This window comes from Prosopis cineraria, unplaced genomic scaffold, assembly GCF_029017545.1.
Source record: "Prosopis cineraria cultivar Desert tree isolate PC_DT_omini unplaced genomic scaffold, ASM2901754v1 PC6, whole genome shotgun sequence".
NCBI classification, from domain to species: domain Eukaryota; kingdom Viridiplantae; phylum Streptophyta; class Magnoliopsida; order Fabales; family Fabaceae; genus Prosopis; species Prosopis cineraria.
In genome coordinates this window covers 36422038-36447638 of record NW_026555337.1, presented here as the reverse complement: position 1 = coordinate 36447638, position 25601 = coordinate 36422038, and the positions used below count along the sequence as shown (strand labels likewise).

At 29.6% G+C, this 25601-nt stretch overlaps 3 protein-coding genes across 3 annotated transcripts; 2 read left to right on the top strand and 1 right to left on the bottom strand.

Annotated features, from left to right (window-relative positions):
* Positions 1 to 548: 548 nt before the first annotated feature.
* Positions 549 to 2387, top strand: LOC129314118 (uncharacterized). Its single transcript, XM_054957488.1, has 3 exons — positions 549 to 1515; positions 2048 to 2158; positions 2245 to 2387. The coding sequence occupies exons 1-3, from the start codon at positions 549 to 551 to the stop codon at positions 2385 to 2387; spliced, it is 1221 nt and encodes a 406-aa protein (XP_054813463.1).
* A 2400-nt stretch (positions 2388 to 4787) lies between these two features.
* On the top strand, positions 4788 to 6812 carry LOC129314226 (60S ribosomal protein L24-like). Its single transcript, XM_054957589.1, has 5 exons — positions 4788 to 4863; positions 5560 to 5635; positions 5725 to 5826; positions 6390 to 6538; positions 6642 to 6812. Exons 1-5 carry the CDS (start codon positions 4853 to 4855, stop codon positions 6796 to 6798), a joined length of 495 nt encoding a protein of 164 aa, XP_054813564.1. The 5' UTR covers positions 4788 to 4852; the 3' UTR covers positions 6799 to 6812.
* A 1288-nt stretch (positions 6813 to 8100) lies between these two features.
* On the bottom strand, positions 8101 to 11485 carry LOC129314207 (calmodulin binding protein PICBP-like). The gene is made up of 2 exons (XM_054957566.1): positions 8721 to 11485; positions 8101 to 8546 (listed from the first exon to the last, which is right to left on the bottom strand). The coding sequence occupies exon 1, from the start codon at positions 11257 to 11259 to the stop codon at positions 8722 to 8724; it is 2538 nt and encodes an 845-aa protein (XP_054813541.1). The 5' UTR covers positions 11260 to 11485; the 3' UTR covers positions 8101 to 8546; position 8721.
* Between the last annotated feature and the right edge of the window lie 14116 nt (positions 11486 to 25601).

Genomic DNA, 25601 nt, shown 5'->3' with positions numbered 1-25601 from the left:
ACATCTTGCTAGTGTGAGTGGTCAAGTAGCTTCTTGTAAAAAAGTTCCTCATGATGTACGTCACAGGATGATAGAGTCTTTGAAAGGTAGGAGAAAAAGGAAGGTTGATGATAGAAAAGAACAAGAACAAGTAGACATAAGGGACCTTGAAACTAATGATCTAATTGCTCCTACTCCAATTAAAATAGTCCCTGAGAGAGGTTCCAATAAGAAGAAAGCTTCTATTGTTTCAGTTGAGAATTATTTTGCCCCTAGGACAACTCCTAGTTCCCAACCTGGTATCAAGAGTGTGTTTGCAACAAAAGAAGCATAATTTAATGCAAAAATGGCTATTGCTGAATGGGCTATCATCAATTGCATTCCATTTAATGCATTAAATTGCCCTTCATTTCAAAAAGCCATAGATGCTATTACTTCGATTGGGCAAGGGTTCAAAGCCCCTAATGCTTATGAATTTAGAGTCACTTTTATTGACAGATTGAAAAAAAGAATGTTAATTACTTATTGAGAATCATCGAGCTAAATGGAAAAACACTAGATGTACACTCATGGCTGATGGTCGGACAGATGTGAGGCAGCGAACTTTGATTAATTTCTTAGTCTATTCTACATATGGAATGGTTTTTGTAAAATCTATTGATGCTTTAAATTTGGTAAAAGATGCTAGGACTTTGTTCTCGTTGTTCTGTGAAGTGATTAAGTGGGTTGGTCCCAAGAACATTGTTCATGCGGTGACTGATAATACTGCAAATTATGTAGCATGTGGTAAGTTGATTAAGGAAAAATATAAAAATATTTATTGGTCACCTTATGCTGCTCATTGTTTGAACCTTACTTTAAAAGATATAGCAAGCTTAGACAATGTGTCAGCACTTGCAACTAAGGCACCAAAGATAACTATTTTTGTTTATAATCATATGATCTTCTTGTCATGGCTTAGGAAAAGACTGGGTTGGAAAGAAATTGTACGTCCTGGTATAACAAAATTTGCTACTACATTTATCACATTGTATAGCATATATATGCATAAACATGACTTGCAAGCTTTGGTGACTGATAAGCACTTTGTGGATCACAAATTGTCAAAGACTCAAGCTGAAGTAATTGTTTCTGCCATCATATTAGATAATGGCTTTTGGGGTGATTGCTTGGAAATTGTGAAGGTTGTGTCTCCTCTTATAAAGTTGTTGAGAATTGTGGATTCAGATGAGAAGCCTTCTTTGTTTTATGTTTATGAAGGCATGCAAAGGGCAAAAATAGAAATCAAGGCAACATTCAACAATAAGAAAGATTATTACAAGCCTTACACAAGCATTATTCAAGCTCGATGGGATAAGCACTTTAAGATAAATTTTTATGTAGCAGCATATTTGTTGAATCCTACATTCTTGTATGATGAGAATTTTATTCATAAGAGAAGGTTAATGGATGAAATGCTTGATGTGTTTGAGTCAAATGAAAGCGAAGAAATTGATTATATTGTGATGATGAAGCAATTGAGCTTGTATCGTGATCGTAAAGAATCTTTTGACAAAATTTCATGTCAAAGAGCAGCCCCAAAAATTAGATCCTTATGAGTGTTCATATTTATTATTTAACATGTCCATGGTAATTCTAGTTATCATATGATTAACATCTAACTAAATGTCTTTTATTTGCAGATGAATAGTGGTCATTCTATAAAGGTTCTGTTCCAAAATTGTAAACTCTTGCAATGCATATTCTTAGCCAAACTTCTTCTTCTTCTGGCTATAAAAGAAATTGGAGTTTGTTTGAACGCATCCATACCAAAAGACGAAATAAATTACAACATCAAAGATTGAATGATTTGGTTTTTACAAATTATAATCTGCGATTGAAGCATATGTAAGAATTAGAGTTTTAAATGGCAATGCTTTTGTAGTTTATAATTGAATATGAGTTTTATTATTGTTTATCATATTTGATTGCTTTATTTTTTTTTCAATAAGTCAATTAAGGAAAAATAAAAGTTATGATACCATTGATTATGAATTAATTGACAAAATTGACTTTTGAGTGGTTGAAGAAGAGGAAGAGCCAGCTTTTGAGTTTGATTCTCAAGAAATTGCAAATCTTAAAAGTGCCATTCACAATGAAACCATAGCTGCTCCATTAACCCTTGAAAGGGATTATGAAGGTATATTAAATCTACTATCATGTCTAATACAAGTATATGAATTTCTTGAAATGCCATTCATTAGTATTAATTTTTGTTTGTTGTAGGTGATAAATATATGAATGTTCTAGAGCCCCCATCTTTGCTTGATGTTGCTAGTGGTTCTGGTTTTTCTCATTCCAGTCCTAATGTCTCAATGCTCGAAGATTTGAATGAAGTTAATGATGACTTTGGTGTTGGTGAATATTAGTTACCATGGACATGTTAATCATATGATAGAAAGGTTGTAATTGTAAGGATAGATATTTGAAGTATTGTATTTGATTGAATGTTTTTATAATTAATATCTTTTTATTTAAATTGTATTATTTTAATCATGATCGGTTTGCCACCAATTCAACCCCCGGTTTAATCCTAGTTGAACCATTAACCCGTGACCCAGTACCATGACCGGTTCAATAATTGGTCTGGTTTTACGTACCTTGGTAAGACTAGAATATTTAATTTTATATACTTAATATACTTTCATCTAATTCAATCAAAATAAATAAATTTTAATAAGTTAATAATATTAATATCAAGAGTTTGTTAACTTGTTTTGAAAAAATAATTTATAAAAGATTCACATATATTTATTTAATTAACAATAAATAATTTAAATATATAAGACTGTGTGCGTATATTACAAATAAACTAAAATATATAAGACTGTGTCAAAAAATTTATCTCGACAAAATGAAAAGTCACGCATACTTAATAATTTATTTTTCCTGAGTGATTGGATAAGCAGTTGCTTTGCTATTAAATTTTTGAAAATAATTAAAATTTAAAAAATATTACTTATTGTGTTGAGTGACGCCGTAGATAAAAGAGAATACCATAAAAATATAAAGATGCATGAAAATATTATGAAATTTTTAAATAAATAAATAATTATTTATTTTTTATAAATAAATATCCATGAAGATATAATAAGATCTAAAAAATAATTAAATAATAATAATTTTTTATTATTATAACTAAACATAAAATAATATATATCTTTTTAAATCTCTATAAAATAAATATTTTATATAAATGTTTATACTGTGTAAAAATAATTTATTTTTTAATATTAAACAAACGTTTTAATTTGTTGCCAAAAATAATTACATTTAAAAAAAATGTAGAAAGCTTTGATTCCTTACCCCTTTGGTGGCTTGCCTTCATGGTGCATTCTATGAAGTCCAAATAAATAATTGGACCGGAAGGTTTATTTGGACCGAGCCCATAAAATAATCAATAAACTCAATTGGACTGCGTCTAAATAAGTATGGGCCTCTATCAAAAGATATGGGACGTCTATTAATTGAATTAGTGGACATGCTTTTAATTTTTTTAAAAAAAATATTGTTACCACCAAATCTATGTTACGAAAAATGCTTGAAATCACTATTTAAATTTTTTTTTACCATCTTTTATGGCTTTTTCATAACTTCTATCTATAAAATTATAGCTTACATTTCCTTGGTTATTAAAATCAATCTAGAAAAAATATATAATCATATGATCTGGCAATTTTTTATGAAACTGTGGAAGAGATTGGAGTATTGACTCGTTTGTTTTAGCTTATTTTATAAAAAAATTTCTTATTTTTTAAAAAATATTTGTGAGTTTTTATTATATTTGTTAAAATTTTTAAAAATAATTAAAATCTAAAAACATATATATTTGATTAGTTTAAAAAGCTACTCTAAAAATAATATAATACAGTAGATGAGAGTGAGAGTTTTAAAGAGGCAAAACATGCAAATATATCATAAAATTTAAAAATAATTAATTAATAATTACTTTTTTATTATTATAACTAAACATAAAATAATGTTTGTTTTTTATAAAATGCTTACAAAATAAATCTTTTTTATAAAATTTTTAAGATTACTCAAAAATTATTTATTTTTTAATTTTAAACAAACGATCCTATAATTTGATGCAGTTAATTCGTTGCTATGAACAAACTATGTTAATTTATTGTTTGCGGATGATTTGATGTTGTATTGTGAGGCTGATTCTGAATAATGAGGAGTGATTATGGAGCTTAACTCTGTTTGCTGGGATTTCAGGGCAAAAAATTAAATGCCAATATATATATATATATATAAAACAAAAGATCTAAAATAAATATTCTTGATAAAGAAATCGAAATTATAGTTTTATAATAATAAATAAAGTTATGGATAAAGTGATAATATTATCTGTTATCAAAGAAAGCCGAGTGGTAATTTTATAAAAAAATTAAAATTAAAAGTATTTCTATTCCTATTAGTTCATGTCATAATGAAATTTTTAACACTTTTCACTATAAAATGTTACAAATTTGGGATAATTTCATTTAATGATGATATGATAATAAATAAGAAATAAAACTATGTATTCAACTTTATATATGTAAGATGCTTGTTTTCAATAAACAATATGTATATCTTTTATAAATAATTTATTTTATGATAAATTTTTGTTACATTAAAATTTATATGTTTAGATTTAATTAGATAAAAATATATCAAGTATATAAGATTATTTTTTTCGGTCAAAGTATACAAAATTAAGTATTCGATATTTTGTTTAATAATAATATTATTATTAGAGTCATGCGATAAATATGCACCAAGGCATGGGCGCTTTTTGGGTTTTCAGTTTCCACAGCAGGAAGCCAGCGTTGCAGCCGCCGTCGACATGGTGCTGAAGTGCGTTCTTCTTCCTTTTCTACTTTCATCTCTGCTTTGCATGTGTACTGTGATTTTAAACTTCGTTTTTTTCTTCTGCGCCATCAATTTGAAACCTTCCTCTTCGTTTACGGTATGGCTAACAACTCGCTTAGATCCATGCTTCGCAGTTGCAATTTAGGAACGTGGATTGGTGAATGATGGGTTTTATTTGTGAATGCATAACCACCCTGCTTTGCTGAAATCTACTCATAATGTTTTTTTATTTAAGACTGAATGGTTCTGTAATCATATAAACGTTTCGACGAGTTTGAATGAATGTGAATGTGGCTTTTGTATTTTGTCAGCTTTCTGGGATTTTGGACCATGATTTTTCTGCTATTCTCTACCGAGGAATTGCTTTGTCTGGGCTTATTAGTTTTTCCTGCCTTCAAAGTTGTTGGTTTCTGCATATTCTGATCCCCAAAATCTTTTGTTTGATATGATTATTCTGCATTATACCAATATTGCTGGCCGTATAGAAGCTGAAATTGGACACCTAGTGGCTATATAGTTATGTTTTGCTAGCACTTGAGACATCCTTCGACTAATTGGGACTTCTTTGCAAGCAAGTCGGACTTTTTTCCGATCATAACAAAAGCAAGCAATCTTGTGTTTTTTCCAAAATAATTGCCTCTTGACAAATGTGGTAACTGGTTTTTGATATGGGTATATCAGGACTGAACTATGCCGATTCAGTGGGGGTAAGATCTACCCCGGCAAAGGCATTAGATTTGTTCGTGCTGATTCTCAGGTGACTTCAATTGGATCAATCTTCCTTTTTTCAGAGATGATATGATGATCCATTAGGTGCTAAATGGGTTCATTTTATGTTTTTATCAGGTCTTCTTGTTTGCCAACTCAAAATGCAAGAGGTACTTCCACAACAGATTGAAGCCATCAAAGCTCACCTGGACTGCCATGTACAGGAAGCAACACAAGAAGGTATTGTTATTATCAAAATTACTATAGTTTTAGTGAACCTTAACTGATACTATCTATTATAAGGCCCCAATTAAATTAAACTTGTTGTAAATTAGCCTGGGTTTCAACATAGGTGGCTCTTGGCTTGTGGTGGCAATACAGAATTATATAAATTTGAAATTAAACTTGTCTAAAAGGGGCTAGTTCCTTGTAATGTGGTAAACCAAGTTCAGATACTCATTAGGAGAGGTACTTACATTTAGTACTCGACAGTGCCTTGAATGGGATTGTTTCCAATATGAAGATACCTGTGAGAAACCCAAAAAAAAAAAAAGATTGCTGTTAGTTATAGTCAACCTCAACTGATACTAGCCATTATATGGCCCAAATTAATTTAAACTTGTCTGTAAATTAGCTTGGGTTTCAACATTGGTGGCAGACACCTTTTTTGTGCTGGATGGGTTGCTGCACTGAGAACTGAGAAGTTAAAATTAGCACATAGTAACAGGATGTTAGTGAAACTGTTTGAAATTCCGTTGATCTCTCATTGATCAAATGCGTGATTGTGTATGCGGTGTCTGCAGGACATTGCCCAAGAAGCTGTCAAGAAGAGGCGGCGCACGACCAAAAAGCCTTACTCTAGGTCCATTGTTGGGGCCACCCTGGAAGTTATACAGAAAAAAAGAACGGAGAAGCCCGAAGTCAGAGATGCAGCTAGAGAAGCCGCCCTTCGGTGTGTATTACTATGAGACTCTTCTATTGTTATCTCATGTTGGATGGCATGAAGTTATGTTATGTTACCATATATCATGTGATTATCTGAATGCATGATGCAGTGAGATTAAGGAGAGGATCAAGAAAACAAAGGATGAGAAGAAGGCTAAGAAGGCTGAAGTGATGGCCAAGGCACAGAAAGCACAAGGAAAAGGAAATGCCCCCAAGGGTGCTGCCCCCAGAGGTCCTAAACTTGGCGGCGGCGGCGGGAAGCGCTGAGTCACCTTTTTTTTTTTTAACTTTTTTTCTGAGAATTAGATAGAGGAGTTTGAGACTTGTATTCTCATATGATATATTTCACTTTATTAATCTGTTATATGGAGCTTTTGTTTTGCGGTTTAAAGCACCAAATTGAATTTGAATGCATTTTTTCCCAGCGAAGTTATTGTTCCTGTCTTTCATTTTAGGCTTGTCCGTTTGGATACGTTTGGTTTGTGGAGGACCCTTTCTTTTTGAAGCAGATGATTTGTCTATAAAAGGTTAAATCATTATTGTAGGTTTTAGATTCGTTGAATTTGTGTTGGAGTTTATTCTATAGATTTATCTCGGAAATTATTTACACAATAAGAACAATGTTCTTATTTTTAATATACATACACAGATTGATTACTTTATAAAATAATTTGGGATGTGCTGATTTTTAATGTCCTCTGTTGGACACGGGTAGTTTTTTGGAATCCCTTTTAATATGCAACTTTTTAGAATGATAATTTATTTTTCTAAAGAAAATGATAATTTCAAGATTATTTTTTATTTTATGTCTAATAAAATAAGATTTTATTTACAACATACCAATTAAATAAAATTAAATTTGGACCGTCTGGATTCCTAGATTGATGAGTATTGATGTAATATGATGAAGGAAGAATGAGCTGTAAAAGGGACATAATGAGCAAATAGGATCAAGTTTCAAAGTGCTTCAGGGTTGGAGTTTAAATCCTTAATTACTTGTTTTAAGTTACGAAACCTCCTATGACTCAAGCTAATTTTAGTTAATTCTGATTTAGAAACTTAATCATGCTTAAGATATTCAAGAACTAATTCATGAGCTCCTGTAACTGATGTGCATACACTAAAGTTTATATTATCTGCCTGATTGTAAAACCTTGTAAATTTCCAGTACACAGAAATGCTCATTATTATGATAATTGTAAAGGTTTTCCCCCCCAACTTACAGCACTTGAAAATGCGGGGCAGAACGAACACAGCAAGATGGTTTTGCTAACAATATGGTTCTCAATATTTGATACTATTCCTAATGATATAATACAAGTGAAAAAATACCATAGACGTTTGAACTTTAAAAATTGGAGAAGTCAGAATTCAAGCATTTGCATGGAGCTTAAAATATGACACAATATTCATAATTTGTGAATATTACACCTCTCTAAACTTATATTTTGTATTGATATTAATCATTCTATGTAGGAACTGATTATTTAACATAACCATTTACTAGAGTTTTTCTAAATTTTACAACATCCAGACAAATTTACTTCTCAGGTTGCATTTCCATGACTGTAAATGTCAACGCAAATGAATAAATGAAATAACGTAACATACATAATCAGTTCCGCTTCTGCATAATACAAACAAGTACAATAGATTAAAACACTCCACAGACATAAAAAAACTCTTTTAGCAAACATAATATTAGTGTATCAAACACAGCTACGGATAGTAAACAACATTGAGACCCACAGAGTTTAGCAAGAAGAAGTAAGAACCACAAAATTCCTTTAGGGGTTACGGTTTCCATTGTGGAACCCTAATTCCCTTATTGCTTGAAGCTTCTTTCTTTGCCTCCATGTTACAGAGAAGAGTTTCACAAGAAGTTAATTGTTATAATGTCATTGCAGATTGCTCCCTAGAAAATGGCTTTCTCCTGGTGATCTTACTATTCTGCTACCTCTGCTTCTCATGAGGATGATAGTCCAAGTTTCTTACCTCCAATTTTCACCAGCACTCTAACAAAGAAAAAGTAAATTTCTGGTTTACTGGGTCTGTCTTGTATTATGTCATTATCAGTTTACTATTCCATAAATTATTATTCTGAAACATGGCTTCAGATACTGCAGCCAAAATAGGTCTTCTTGATAAAGGAAAAGTACGAGAAAAGTGAGAGAAGTTCAATGTTTTACCTCAGCTACAAGCTTGAATAGGCCATGGATGTGCAAAGGATGACTTGTTTCTCATGCGAGTTTCACATTTGGGCATTGGGATTACGGATTCAAAAGCTTCCACTAGCAGTGCCACCTTCCTCTTCCTAGCAGGAGCAAGCTTTGTGACAGTTTGTCTCAGTGCATAATCAAGCATCCATTCCTCTGCATTTTTTCTCTCATCCATCATCTGATGCTTCAGATCAACCTTTTCTCCTTCTGGATCTGGAACCAAAGGGAGGAAATTTGGCTCCCGGGGGTTGATCTTCCTCATTTCATCCTCGTCTTGAACCCCTCTCTTGCGCCTTTCAGACCCTATCCATTTCCTGCACGGGCTCTGTTCTTCACCACCAATGCTGCTTGGGCTCTCTAACTTCTCTTCTTCACTAATATCTTGGCTTGAATTCTTCTCTTCTTCACTGACCTTATCAGCCTCACAAGGTTCACTCGCCTTATCAACTTGGCTACTATCACCCTCGGAAGCTTCATGACAATCCTGAGAGGCACCAGAAATAAAACTTTCAACCATTTCTTCCTTGAAATCGGCATTATCCTTCTCTTCCATTTTATTATTAGTCTCAGCTACAAGTGGTTCTTCCTCTGGGGTAAAATGATTCTCAGGACCATCTTCCTCAGTCACAAGCTGATTTAATTCATAACATTCCTTGAAAGCACCTGAAATTTGGTCAGCCTCTGACATACTTGAATCATCTTGTTGGAGAGACATATTTTCCTTTTCATCCAAGGTACTGTTATCTACTGTAGCGATGTGATCTGCCTCATCGTTATCCAGTTCCAGTAATGTCTTGTTCGTTGAATTCTCTGCCTTAGAAACATCATTTTTGTCCTGATTCTCCTCGTCGATTTCTTCTAGTTCTTCAAATGTCTTCCCGTCAGTGAAATTTGAAGAGAACACTGTGGCATCCATGACTGTTTCATTTCCTCCACAGTTTCCTTCTGTGTCTGTCAATTCCTCACACAGTTTCTTAGCCAAAAAAGATTGCTCACAATTCACTTGTTCTTGTGACTTACTAGGTTCTTGAGTCTCCAAGCTTTCATGCGTCCCTTCCAAATCACAATTGATCCCATGATGTTGTGATTCAATACAGAACCTTTCTTTGGTGTTAGATTCTTGGGAAACTTCAGCAACAATATCCTCATAATAGATGTTAATGATGCCATCTAACCACACCACAGAAACATCATTTGAACTCTCAGATAAAGATTCAACTTTTGAATCATTCTCCTCTGTGAGAACAGAAGAATCAACATCATCCTTTTCATGCTCCCACTCCATATCGGAAGCTTCAGAATTAGAATCACCCATTTCTCCTTCATAGCTAACCTCACTGCAGCAGCTTTCAATGCTTATTTCTTCACCAGACCCGATAGATAAGGGCTTTTCATCTGCAAATTCGGCTTCTTGTTCTTGAAGAAAGCTCCCCTTCAAATCTGCTTCAATCTTAGCATCATCAAAGCACTTTCCATAATCCTCTTCCGAATCTATCTCAGACTTTGGAGATCCATCAGACAGGCTTGCATCAACTTGCTTCATAACATCATCTCCTTGTGCCTTCAAGTTATTCTCCTCCATTGTAGATTTGATGTTTTCTTCATCCTCAAATCTTCTGGCGGAGCCCATGCATCTGATTTCTTCTTCACCCCCATTTTTCTTAGCATAGATTTCAATGAAGAAATCCACATAAGTATCAGATTCCTTCTTTGGCTCGCAGGGTACCTTCAACCTCCGAGGGCTAAGAGCTTCCAGCTTCATACTCTTCTGAGTCTTCAAATTACGTCTCCTTGCAGACAAGAAGCTCTTCAATGGAGGCAAAGGAGCATGACGATGACCATTCAGAGAACAATAGGTGTATGGGCAAACCCTCATAACTGAAGTGCCTTCAGACTCAGTGGCCCCAGGGTTAAGCATCAGGTAAGGAGGAAACTTTGAGTCCTTCAAAGTTGAAGAACAGGTACCTCTCTGAGCATTCATATCAGCACAAAGAGAAACTCTAGAGGATTTCTTGAAACTTGGAGTCTTCGTTAAGGTTCTCACAAGCCTCAAACTAGGTGATGACTTTGCCAAAGTTTTTGCAGGCTTATTAGCAGAAACAGAGCTAGAGCTAGACTTTGAGTTAGATTTGGAGTTTCGAAGACTCAATGGGAAAAGCTCCTTCTTTGCATCTGAACTGCTTGTGGGCTTCATGTAATTGGGTGACCCATCACTTGTTCTGATCAAAGGTGTCAGCTTCTGTGGAGAAGACGATGATACAGAATGAGAAACTTGAACAAAAGAAGAAGGCTTTACTGGTTGAGAGAAGCTCTTCTTTGAAGGTGGTGATGATCTGAGAATCTCCATATCAGAAAGCCTAATAGACCTTGACTTCTTCATTTTCTTCTTCATATCAGCTCCTCCTCTGGTTTTCCCATCTTGGTTCAAGTTTTTTGCCAAGCGCTTATCAGATTTAACATGATGATCAGCTTGGATACCAAGCTTGCAGGGTACCTTCCTTTGAACCATATTCAAAGAGAAGCTAGAATCGAAAACTGCGACTGATATTTCTGGAGTTCAATCACAGGAAGAAACGAAACTTTGTGGAGCTTTTGGTTTTCCTCATATTGCATTGAAAAGGAAAAGAACAGGAGAAGGAAGAAGAAGAAAGAGGAAAGCTTGTCACAAACAACCAGAGAGATTCCTCTCTCTCTCTCTCTCTCTCTGTGGTTTGGTTTAGTATGAAGTGGGTTTTCTTTCTTTTTGTCTATTTTCAACTGTGTTCGGCAGAAGATGAATTTTTTTCTTTAGGAATGAATAAGCCTGAGCTAAGCACTTGATGATGACGCTGACTGGTACTTGCAGGTGGTTTTTGGGACCTTTGCATGGGAGAAAATCATTTAGGACTCACAAGGTATTAAAAAAAATAAAGTTGTCGTTAAAATGTAATTATTTCCATAATTAATTACTAACAGGACCGAATAAAGTGAAAATAAAAAAAAATTGTTTCCCACAATCTAATAAATTAATGTTTAGATTCTTGTTAGGGGAGGATTTACATTTAAACCCTGTCTTCAACAAAATTGATTTTAATAAGAAAATATGTGTGCACAATAATTTTTTGAAAATTAAGTTTTATTTAAAAGATCATAATTTAATGATAAATTTTAAAAAAATTCTTCAAAAACTTAGTGATAACTTAAGCATTAATTCAAATGTTTTAATTTTTTTCATATATTTTGTTTTGTGCTTCTTCGTTTTTTTTTTCAAGTTAGAATTATTAGTTTCTGAAACATGAGAATTATTCATTGGCTTAGTGCGTGGCCTGTTTCTTTTATTCAAAGCATAAAATTTGAGATGATTTGATTTCCCAACTTATGCACTCCCGAAATGACCAAACTACCTTTCCTATTGATCTGGATAAGCATCCAAGACACATGAGACAAAACATGCATGGTGCTTGTTTTTGGGTATATCGATCAAATTCCCGATAATATTAATTAGTTTCTCATAATAATAAGAGTTAAAGTAAAATTTTATTTTTAAAATAGAAATTCAAAAGTATATAAGGCTCTAAATTTATTTTAATATAATGATCTCTTTTAACTTTTAAAAACTAAAAATTATAATAATATTTTTATCATTAACAAAATTAACTTTAATTAGTTGATTAAAAAATTATAAAAAATAACACAAAACTTACAAACAGTGATACAAAAGATACAGAAAAAGAATCAAGAAAATTTTCTTGAACATCTTTTGAAATTTTTTGATCAAATAACAATCAAAGTTAATATTTATTAATGATAGAAGCAATATTGCATTGTTTTGAAATGTTGAAGAGGAACATTACACTAAAAATAAATTTAAAGTCTCAGACATTCTTAAATCTATAGTTTAAGCGTCAATTTACCATTTAACCCTAATAATAATAATGATAATGATAATAAGATTAAGATTAAGATTAAAGTATTTTTTTAGTTCTTTAACTATATATAAGGTTTCATTTTAATTTCTAACACTGTTATTAAGTTTATTTTTTTAAATAATTAACACAAAAAATAATCATTTAAAACTAATGGTGCTAGAGTTTTAGAACTGAAAAAATATTTTATAAAATTAAAAGATTAAATTAAAATCTTGTATAAAATTAAAGAATTAAAATTATATTTTAACATAATAATAATAATAATAATAAGTAGCAGCAGCAGCACTAGTGAGGTTGTTCGGCGGCTTTAGTTGGGGAAATAGAAATTGAAGGTTTGTAGATAGGTTGGTTTAGAAGTGGACTAATGAGAACTCAGGAAGATGGGGAGTTCAATGTTCATAAATTGAATTGAATAAGCTCTATAACTCTTGTGGTTGCGTATATCTCCAAATGTTTTTTTTTTTTTCCTTTTTTGATAGAGCATCTCCAAACGTTTTTATTGTCAATGAATTTTTTTTTCCCAAGCAAGGGTACTTAAAGTTGATGAACTAATTTGATTTGGTCGGCATAAATTGAATCACATTAATTAAACTGGAAAAAATGAAAAAAAAAATAAAAATCAAGTTAAAATCGATTTTCAGGTATCAAAACAATTTATTAATTGTTTTGATTGTGGATTTAATTTGACCTAACCACTTTCTAAACCTCTATAAAAAAAATGATTGAAGAATACAATGCTTTTACAATTTTTCCAGTATTAAAACCAATTTAATTGATTTGATTGTGAATTTGATTTTATCTAACCATTTTGTAAACCTTTTTAAAAAGATGATTGAAGAATACAATGCTTTTACAATTTCTTTCGCAAACATATTTTTTAGATTATTTTTTCCGTCAAAATAGCATATGAATTCAACAAGGCACTTTTTTTATAAAAAAACTCTCAAGAGGTCCAAAAAAATTAAATAAATTGGAGGAAATGAGTGCAAAACAAATTGAATTAAATGCATCAGCTATTGACTGTTAAGTCCTTCAAAGTAAGGTTTTAGCTTCAAAAATTGGCAATCATTGTGAAATGGTTTTGACTTATGTTTAGAACTAAGGTTTAAAAAAAGGGGGGCTACTATTTAGAACTCAATCCCATAAAATTAAGGGAAAGTAAAACTGAACAACAAAACCTTCACATCAAACAAATTCAATAAAAATTGAATAAAACTTATCATTGGTATGTTTCGTTTGATTTTATAAATTTAAAAATTGAATAGTTTGATTTAAGTTTTGATTTTCTTTTTAAAACTTTAATCAAACTTGAACCATACATTTTATATTTTTAAATTTATTTTTATGATTAATATTATACTATTATTGTTTATTTTTTAAAATTTTGACTTCAATTCAAGTCCAGCCCTTATCCAAAATATTTTTATAGAATTTCAAACCCTTTCTTCCTCAATTTTTTTATTAGAAACTCAAACGTATATACTCGTGTTACTTTAAAAAAATAATTCTTAACATAGAATTTTACTTTTTGATTTAAAATGAGTCACCTTTCATTACAAATATGAAGACAATTTTTAATGAAATTTAACTCATATTTCTTACAAATACATATACTATGGCATTCATTAATAATGAAATTTAAATATTGTTATTTTGAATATAATATTCATTTATATTCATGAATGATAAAATCAAGAATCTGACTTGAAATTGCAATATGAAAGAAAAAAGAATAAAAAATTGTACTTAGTTTTAATATATAATATTGTATCTTAAAAAATATTGAAACTAAATCTAAGTATATATAAACAAAATCGAGCCAAATTAATCTTGATAAAATAAGCAATCAAGTGTAATTTTCTTATACAAATCGATTGGTTTAGTGTAATTGATGTTTTGAACAAAATCGAATCAAGCCACATTTTTTATCACTCTTACTTTTTTTAATCAATGATTATTCTTACTTTCAAACCGTATAAATAAATAAATATATATATATATGTATGTATGTATGTATGTATGTATATCTATTTTTAGAAAAGTAAATGAAAAAATAATTTATTTTATAAAATCAAAAAAACAATATGGATGTGATTTTAATTTAAAATCAAATTTATTGAAGCACATGATCACTACCGATGATGGCTACTTCTCATTTTTCAATATATCTTAGGAAAAATTAATTTAGCAGTTCTTATAGCTTTCTTCATTTTTAAATTAAATTTTATATAAATTTTTATTTTAATTAATTCTTATAGTTTGATCAAGTTGATCTTAAATATTAAAATTAATAATAAATTATTAACTTTCTGGAAAAAAAATTTAGAATTTATAGAAAATAAATTTAATAGTTTTGGCCAACATCAAAACAAAGAAAATTTGATTCAATACAATATTTACATTTTTATTAACTTTTGTCAAAATTTTATATGTACTAAAAATTGTTTAAAAGACAACCAAATTATATAAATTTTAAATTTTAAAAATTATATAGTTAGTTATAAAGTTCTGTTATCTTTTAATAAAATATAAAAGTTCTTAATTTTATTCTATTAAAAAAATCGATGATTTAAACCTTTAGGAATTATAAAATATAATGGATAAAACTATAAAAATTCAATTAAAATAAAATAAGTATAAAAACTTTATTTAAGATGAGAGAAACTAAAGACTTATATATATATATTTTCTTATGTAAGAGAGGACCACATGCGACTATCTCTAAGGGAAGATTTCATGAGGGGAGCTATAAGTAGAGGAAGGCAACGGTAGAGTGGTAATTTGACAGGAGGAATGTGAACCGTTTGGATTCACAGTGAGAGAGACATTTGTAAGTTTGTATAGATTAAGAAACATGTGCGGGTGGATGAGACTTGGGAGGCTGGACGGTCTGAGTGGATAAAGACAAAAGTCTCTGGTCGGCAAACATGGGCTGCTCGTGGGCCCTACCTTGGGCCTTGAGTCCACAGACGCTCCTCTAAAGTTTCAAAAAAAAGCTACAAAGAGAACATCATAAAATAAACATATAATATATATATATATATATATATATATTACACACACACCCCCTACAAGGATGCCACCTGCACTGCTTCACACATGGTTTTCTTTTTCTTCCCACCGTTCCTTTTTATTTAGGCTTGATTTTTAAATATGTAAAGTTTTTTTTAACTATTTTTAGGATTTTTCTGTTCTTCCTCTTTTTTTCCATCTAAATGAAAGATTAGAAAAATTGGTTCAAGAAGCTAAGGTTGCATTTAAATTGATGAGTTTAAATTTTAAATTTTAAATTTATATATTTAAAATAATAAAAATTTAAAAGTAAAAGATAGAAGAACTAAGATTTAAAGATAAAATTAAAGATTAGAAGTGACAAACTTACTTTTATTTTTTAATAAGTGAAAAAGGAGGATAAGAGAAGAAAGATGTGAGAGAAACAGAGGCACCAATACTAAAAATGTGAAAAATTTAAAGGGATGAAATAGAAAAAATTTCAAATAATTTGGATCTAAGAAAATATAAAATTATAAAGAAGTTATGATAAAATATGTATTTGAATTTAGATAAACCAAATACATAAATTTTTATATATTTAAATGAAAGATTTACTTTTAATCTAAATCTGATGCATCCAAACTCACCATAAAATAATTTACCAAATATTCAAAAATTTGGCCCTCATGTATAAAATAGTTTATTTTTATTTCAATAAATTTTCTTAATTAATGAAGAATTCAAGATAAAGATAGTCTCCAACTGTTATAATGCGAAAAAAAAGTTACTCCCTTAATTTAAAATTGTAAAACATTTTTTAAGGAGTATATGTTCAAAAATATAAAATATTTTTAGTTTTTTTAAAGTGTAATTATTATTTTTTTCAAAAATACCTCTATTGATGAATGACTTTATATTTATCATAGGTTATTTAATAAGGCAAACATAAAAAGATATGATTAGTTTAAAAGTAAATAATTACTTTGTTAGGAGGTGAGATTCAGTTAAAAATAACTTACATTTTTAAATTGAGGGAGTATTATTTAAAAATTTTAAATTTAGACTATTTATTAAACTTGCCACAGAGACCATGGCGACAAGGATTATCTTTTTTTTTATGTATTTTTTGTTTATTTCACTATTCAATTTTTTTATTTTTTGAAAATTTAATATTTTGGAAAATTGAAATTATGAATATTAGGATAATATCAAAAAATTGTGCGTGTGAGAAATTAGTTTAGTGGCAAAAGATATTAAGTCCAACGAAATAAAGTTATTAAAGTATTTGGGGTCATACTTTTGATCATTGTTTTAGACGGACACCACCGTCCCCAGCTTACTTTAATGGAGATGAGAAAAGACGATAGACTAATTGAGTACGAAATCTTGAAAAATATCTTGAAATAAGGCCAATGAAGCTTTCAAAAATTATTTAAAATCGTTTTCAAAATTACAGTTTAGGGATGAACATTTGGGAAGTCTATCCTGAATTCGTAATGTTGTCAGAACTCAGAAGGAAAAAATAAATTTAAGGAAAAAAAAAGGATGTAATTATGGAATTTTGAACTGGATGGGGAAAAAATTTTCTTTAAGATTTTATCTTCTTAATTAATTATTTTTTTTTTCTCTCTCGTTTCTTAGGTTTACTATTCAAATGACTTTTCCTTGTGAGCCAACCGACACTGAACCCCCCATTCTACTTTTGGTTTGCATCTAACTTTGATTTTTTTAAAAAAAAAATTTACTTCAAATATTTTGTTTAATTTTTTTTAATATTTGGAGAATTTGGACACTATAATTGTGTGTGGCGCCCCATATTATTACTAATATTTGTTTTCCAGTCTTAATGGATGGATAAACATGTTTAATTAATGGAATACAATTATACAAGGAATGGATGAGACTCTCTCTCCATGTTTTGGATTTATTGAAGTCTTAATGATAATATTTTTACTGGTATTTTTTCCATTAAAAATTAGACATCTTAATATTTTCAAAGAGTCCTCATTTACTTTTTCTTGAATTTTTAAATTAATTATAAATTTTTAAAATCAGACATGACAACCATCATAACTATATTATTTATTGCGGTGAATGAACCCTCAAAATCAGACCATTTTTAAAGGTTAGAGTTTGGTAATTGAGCTGAGATGAAAGTGCTATTGTGCTATGACGTTCAAGGGTCAATTTCCACAAGATCAAAGCTTATAATATTGAGGTATGTTAATTATCTTGCTCCATCATCCCACTTCATTGTGCTTTAAGATTTCTAAATTATAATTTTGTTGATTAGGAAGAGATATAGCAAGTTGGGTACGTAGGAATCCTTTAGGGTTAAAATTTCTCTAAATGCCCAATTTTGTAAAATTTTGTGTTAATTGGAGTTCACTTGAGTTATTATTTCTTACTTGAAGTTCTTACTTGTATGAATGTAAGACCAAGTTATCAACTTGAAAAGTTTCATATGATTAGTATGAAAGTAGTTGGAATGATATTTGTAGGCCTTAAATATAATTATGAACTTGCTGGAAATGTTAGTTTTGCGTGGATCTTGATTGATGTGAATATTTTACTTAAAGAGGGTCAATATATAGTTGAGGTGAGAATTTGAAAATGATTGTGATATTGGCACTTAATAGAGAGATATTTATTGCTATGGGTTGAAGGATGACTATTGTAAATGCTTTTTTTTTTTGGTGATATTTTATTGATCTAGATAATAAAACTTTTAATATTTTGAGTTTGTCTCAGTAATCAATTGAGTTTCTTAAATTTAATTTTTTATCTATTTAGTAGCTCACATGTTCTAATATTATCATATTAGTCCTTTCAGTTTTAGAACATAAATTGATTGATTGACTGACTCTCAAATTAATCTAATATGTAAATATATTAATGACTTAACATGTATATGTAATTAAATAATAATGAATTAGCTTTTAGCCCTCAAATCAATTTAATTTTTATCATTATAGTATTGTTTTGCTTTGTTTTTGTTTTATTAAATTATTGGGTTTGTTTTTCTCTACTCAAACAATTACACTTTTTTTCATTAATTTACATAAATACTATATCAATGCTCCATTAGGAAAAATGATAATTATAGACCTTATAAAGATTTTAATGATAATTGAAGACCTCAAAATATTAAAGTTCTAAAGAAAGATCATGGTTTTTATTTGCAATTAAAATATTTCTAATAATAGAAATAACTAATAAAAATGCCATTCATGAATTTAAGAAAAGTTGATTGTGAATTTAAAAAATGTTACTTGTGAATATATGAAAAGTCAATTTTGAAAATGAGCATATAGTTTCATGAATAAATATATCGTCACTTGTAAATTTAAGGATAACCATTGATGAATTTTTAAAATATTATTTGTGAATTTATAAAAAGTTAGTTGTGAATGGATATTCAAAAATATAATAAAATCCTTAAATAATTAATTTACTACAATTAAGACTAACGTGTAACATCCTAGATTTATATTCTAGGAATTTCTTGTGCTTAAAAAGGTATTTTGATTAAATTAAATAAATTATTGTTGATGGTATTTTTAAAAGACTAATGTAGCCAATGGATTATTAAACAGTCATAGAAGAGAACTAGATCAGTGTTTGACTAGGCTATGTCACAGAGAAAAGCCCAAAACAAGTGTGAGATTCTTTGTGTTATGCGTCATAGCGTATGTGCAAATTATGCATTTATCAATTCGTAAAATCAGACAAAAAAATGAGAAGTGAGATAGAGAGAACACGAGGAAGTGACGAGAGATGATCAATGGGTGCTAGGACTCAAACTTGGGATTACTTTGGAAGTATTTAGAGCAAGATTTAGCTTTAGGTAAGCTTCATACACCTCTCCTTCTCCCTATATTTAAACTTTTTGAGGATTAGGGTATTGTAGGGCTGTGATTTTGTGTTTTCTTATACAATGGTTGAACATGTTGCTTTAGTTAAGGTCTTGAGAAGTTATATTAAGCTTATAAACCTAAATTTATGGATTATATGATGATAATTTAGAGTTGTTGGTTAGGGTTTAGACAAACCTTAAGAAGAAATTAGATAATTGAGAGTAATGTGGGTAATATAATGGTATTGTTTAAGTGTTTGGATGTTAAATTGAATTAATAAAGTGTGTTGGAAGAATGATTGGGGCTAAATTGAGGTTTTAGGTAAAATAAATACCTACATTTGTGTTATAAATGGGGTGATTATAGTATGTGGATTGACAATTAGGGGTTTAATCTTATAGATTAGCCTTTAATCGAGCATTTTGGTACTAGTGAACATGTGTGGAGCTGTTGGTTGACCACAGTAACTCTTTTAGTGACAAAAGAGTTGAGGTAACTAGATTGTCTAATCTCTCTTTTTGTGTGTTTGGATGATTGTGTGTTAGATTTTAAAGTTTATGTTTTAATTTTATACTAGCATAATAGTAATATGAAATTATGATTTTGAAGTTATATGAAGTGGAATGAAAAGTTGTTTTCATGTTTTAGTATTTAGAAAGTTAAATTCTATTTTTATGTATAATTATTTGCAAAATTTTATGATTTAAGTGAAAATGAAAATTTGTGATAAATTATATGTTGTGATTATGAGTTGAACCATCAAGCATGATTGGCATAATCATTATGAAAGAGTGGGAGTTCACCGTAGTGTGTTGTTGGGAAACATTGTTTGAAAATTTATATGGTACATTAGCATCATGGAGGCCCCAGTACTCAATGCTATATTGTTTGGAAATCTTAATATTATGTGAGGTAGATTAAGCATCAATACCCCTAATATTCATAGACAAGGTGAATCTATGGTCTATAGTGGGCAAAGGCAATTTTAACTGAGGCTAACTCCTACTAATGGTGAGTTTAGGCCAGTCCAAGCACATGGATTTGGTCCTATCGAGTTGTCAACCTACAGATTCAGTCAGAAGATATAACGAGGGTATAAAATAGTATGTTGATCATGTATATCATACTATAACTATATGTGTGGATTTATGTGACTTATTACATGTTTTATTATGCCACTTCACATACGCACAAACTGTTGTCACACACAAGTAATTAATTAGACTATTTAGTTATTAAGTCCTTAACTTACCCCATGATTACATTTTACAGGTGAAGGCTTCGATAAAGGCACAGGAAAGGAAGGTGCGATTGAATATCAAGAAGACTAGCTAGTGATTGTATAGCCCCTTTTATTTATTTTGGTTTGTAGCGAACGTTGTATGCATATGCCAACTTAAGCCATATATTATTTTGTGACACACTTACATGATTATTGTTGTTAACTGTGGATATTTTGGACTAAGATGTTATGTTTGTGTTGTGATGGCTGTGAGAGGTCGAGATATTAGTGCAAATACTAGCTTTATAGTAATTTATATGTTAGTTTGGCCATAGAAATGGTTAAGTGTATAATACCCCTTGTGGAATTTATGTTGAAATTGGGGTATTGGGGTTTTGTTGATCAAATCTTGTTTGGACTATTGTTATTGTGGTTAGAATATTTTTATAGGTTGTTTGTGATCCATTTAAGTTGGTTCAAGTGATTCCACGGCTATTAGTATTTGGTTTAGGAGTTTAGACACCTCGCTAGTGGTTTTGAAAGAAAAAGTATTATTTTGGGTTTGGGTGATCAAATTTTATTTGGATTAGTGTATTAGTATGAGACCGGCGCCAATAGCTAGGTAGCTTTAAGGGTTACATGTGGATATTTGAATAGCTCAAATCAAACGTTAGATAGTGAAATAGTGCACTTCGAAAGTTGGCTCAGAGAGTTGTCATAACAACAGTTTACAGGAGATGCGCACCACAATGCAAGGCACAGAGAGGGACGTTTTCCTCTATGCAATCTACATCAACGGATGAAGCGCTGTGCTGCAACGCACGTTGCCTCTGTGGCTAAAAAACCTTTAGTTTTGCTTAATATCTTCATGTGATAAATTCTCATGCTTTTGTTCTTTTATATATTTGATTTTAAACTATAGTTTAAGCTTAAACAATCTTTCAAAAAGGTTTTTTTTAAGATTTTGTTTCGTAAATACTTTTAACCCTTAAATTACAATAACTATTTATGGGATTAATGCAATCTTGGTTATCATAACATTTCATGTTTGGTGTTTTGTGTGCTTGGTAATGTTTAGGATGACGTTACATGATGGACATTTCAAATATTTACAAATGAAATTTCTTAAATTCAAAACTCAATATTCCTAAATCATAAGTCGTGCATAAATTTATAACACTATCTATTCATTTACAATTAAATTTTCATAAATTCATCGATAACTTTCCTAAAATTTATAGGTGAGTGTCATTTAATCCATCAATGATAATATATAAATTCATAAAATTATTTATCCACTCACAATTGACTTTTCATTAATTCACAAGTAATATTATTGAAATTTATAATTAACTTTATTTAAATTCATGAGTTACATATGATTGGTTGTTTTAATATTTTTTTATTTTTTTAATTACAAACAAAGGCCATGATTCTTCAAATGATTTGTAATTGTCATTTTTCCATTCCGTTTTATTTGTGTCAACAAATTTTAACAATGTTATATTTTCTTTAAACAATAAAGATTTAATTAATAATTGATGCAAATTTAGGGGTCAAATTGATAAAAATTAATTTTGATAAATTAAAAATCTCATTATCTCTTTCTTTATGACCTTAACTTTTTTGTAAAAAATGGGATAACATAATTTTTAGTCTCTAAAGTAGTAATTTTTTTGAATCATCAATACAATACAATTTTTATGGTTTATTTAGTTAATAAATTAGAGGGATCAAATTATATTAAAAAATTATAAAAACTAAGTTATTCTAAGTCAAGAAATTATAAAAACTAAGTTATTTCAAATTAAAGTTCAAGACAAAATGGATAATTAAGACAAAGTTTTGAGAAGAAAGTTTAAGAACTAAACCATTTGGAAACTTCATATTTCACATCCCAAAAGTATTTTTTTATTTTTGAGATGTGGAATATTGTTTGGGATGATTTTTACAATTGAAATGTACTTTGAAAAAGGATTTTCAAAATGGCTTGAAATTGAAAAAATCAAAAGCTCACTTTTTAAACGTGAATGTGGACATGTGAGCATTAATAAGTGATACCTAATATTACAACTGACCATGATACCCTCATTGTTTTTTCCTTCTTCTCATGCAATTGGCTTTGGCTCAAATAATAGCTCAAAAATTTTGCTCCATACTTATCATAATTATGCTTTCATTATATATAAATTTAGTTTAATTTTCATTTTTTTAACAACCACGGACAGCAACAGAAATTCAAGAGAAGAGTTGCAACTTCAACTATATCACATCTTACACTCAAACTTTTTTCTTCAAGGAGAAGAAATCATGGTTTCTCATCTCAATGGCAACAATAGGATAGAGAAGAAATTCCACACTAAGACACAAACAAAGAAGGGAGAAGACACATTAGAACTCAACAGCCATAGAGGAAAATAAACTCACAACTGTACCTCAACATTGGCGGTTTACAGCAAGCACGGTGCAGGGATGAGGAAGATGAGGCTTGCAACTGAATAGAGGAGGGAAAGACTCGCTAGCAAAATCCTGTAGCTCCGGCGACTTAGCTCACCATACAGTAGCGGCACAACAAACAGGGAAGACAGGACAAAGCTGAGAGAACGACAGTAGAAGGCTTGAGCTAAATAACATTGAAGAAGTAGAAGAAGAGTAACGACAGCAAGCTCACGACAAAGTTGAGGCCCTCACTAGCAATGCTATGATGATGGAGAAGGGAGAAGGAACTGACAAAGGGTGGGAGGATGATCAAAGCTTTGTCTTTGTCGATGGGTTCTAGAGAATTGGAGAAGAAAATGAGGAGAAAATGACACGCATTAGTTCTTTTTTTTTATGCAGATAAGGGGGCAAAACGGTAAATATGATCACAAGTTAATTTTTTTCCAATATTAAATTTTGTATTTTTTATTCTTATTATTTAATATTCTAATTTTATGTTATTTTAAATTTATTTCACATTTTTTAAACATTTTTACTATATTATATTTGTATGATAAAAATTATAAATTATCATAAATTAATGTCCTTTTTAGTCATTACATATTTAAAAGTACATTTTAAAAGCACAAATATTTATTAATCCAAATAATTTTTAATTTGCTAAACTGACTTTTAAAAAATTATATCCAAATATAAATTTATTTAAACAACTAACTTTCACCAAACTAACTTTTGTCAAATAAATTTTTATTAAACTGAAAACCAAACACACACTAAGTTGTTTGCTTTCTTTAAGAAAATATGCATGAATTTTTTTTTTAAGAATTAAGTTCCAAAATGTATACAAGATGAATATATATATATATATATATATATTTATTTATTTATTTATTTATTTACATGAATATTGATATATTAATACAATATGATTGCTTTTGCAAATGGCAAAACACACGAGAGACAGATTTAAAGTGACTTTGGACAAAACGAAGTGGTTTTGGTTGTGGACTCCAGAAATTCCTCCACAGAGAAGGATCTTACTTAACCACTCATTGTAAAGCAAGTGGCGTGCCATGCACGTGGCATATCATTCAAACCTTTTCTGTAAAAATCTAGATCTCCTTGAGACTTAATCATGAAATTAAGGACGTACTATCTTTCAAGTGATTAAATTATCATCAAGTTGAAAATCACTCTCTCGTTATCTTTAACCCCACCTTAGCCTCCTCTCTTGTCGTCTTTATTGAATATAAAAAAATTATTATCACTTTTTTGGCCAAAAAAACATTATCATTTTGCAAGGAAAAAAAATGCCTCAGGACTGTCTAGGACAATCTTTCGAGGGGCTTTTTATTTTTAATGAAAAAAACTCATTAACCCTATAAAATTTAAACACATTTCTAACTCTATCTTTAGGAAATATATATTTTAATAATATTCAGTAATCTTATATATAAGATACTTTTAACATATTTTATCGCAATTAAAAAAAACTTTAAAATTATTAACTTTATCTAAAAAGTTAATAATTTCTTAACTTTGCCTTATTTCTTCTGATCCAAAATATAATCATTTTTCTCAACTAATTTTAGTTTAAATATAAGTAACGTAGTAATGCAATTTATCAAATAATTTTAGTTCAAATATTAATAATCTAAACATTTAACATTTTTTTTCCCATTTTATCCTTGTAATTATTAATTTATATATTTGTATAAATATATTTCTCACCCATCATAGAGTACATTGTAATTGGGACTATAATCAAAAGGGAAAACAAATATAATTTTTATAGGAATGAGGACTTTATTGGTGTGTAATTTTTTTCAAAAACTATTTATATTTTGAACTAGAGGGAGTACTAAATATATATGCTTTAACAGCATATTTTCTACACTTCAACATTTAATGAAAGTCAAATGAAAAAATTTTATAATAAAAATTTAATGAGATGACTTATAAATAGAACAAAAAAAAAATCTTATTTCTCTATCATATAAATAAGAGTTAAAAAATATATTTTATCTCACCAACAATTAGGAGAGGGTATGGGGAAAGGAACAGTGTAATAAAATTAAGAAATAAATAATAAAAATTCCCCCCCACATATATATAAACCTATAAATAAAAATGGAGAGTACCAATTTTTTTAATTTACGTGAAAAATATAAAATATCTTATAATAAATACAAATGAGAATATTTCTCCTATGTTTAATTTAAGGTCAAAGGCCAACTTGAGATCTAAATGCTTAAAACAAGATTACAGAGGTACATGTGTGGAGAATTGTTGTAGGATATACTGCCTAAGTCATTTATGCTCTCTAATAAAAATCTGCAATATCAGATGATTATAAATATGAAGTCATTCTACATTAACGATAATAAAGAGAAAAAAAGATAATAAATAAAAGAAAATGGACACTCTATTT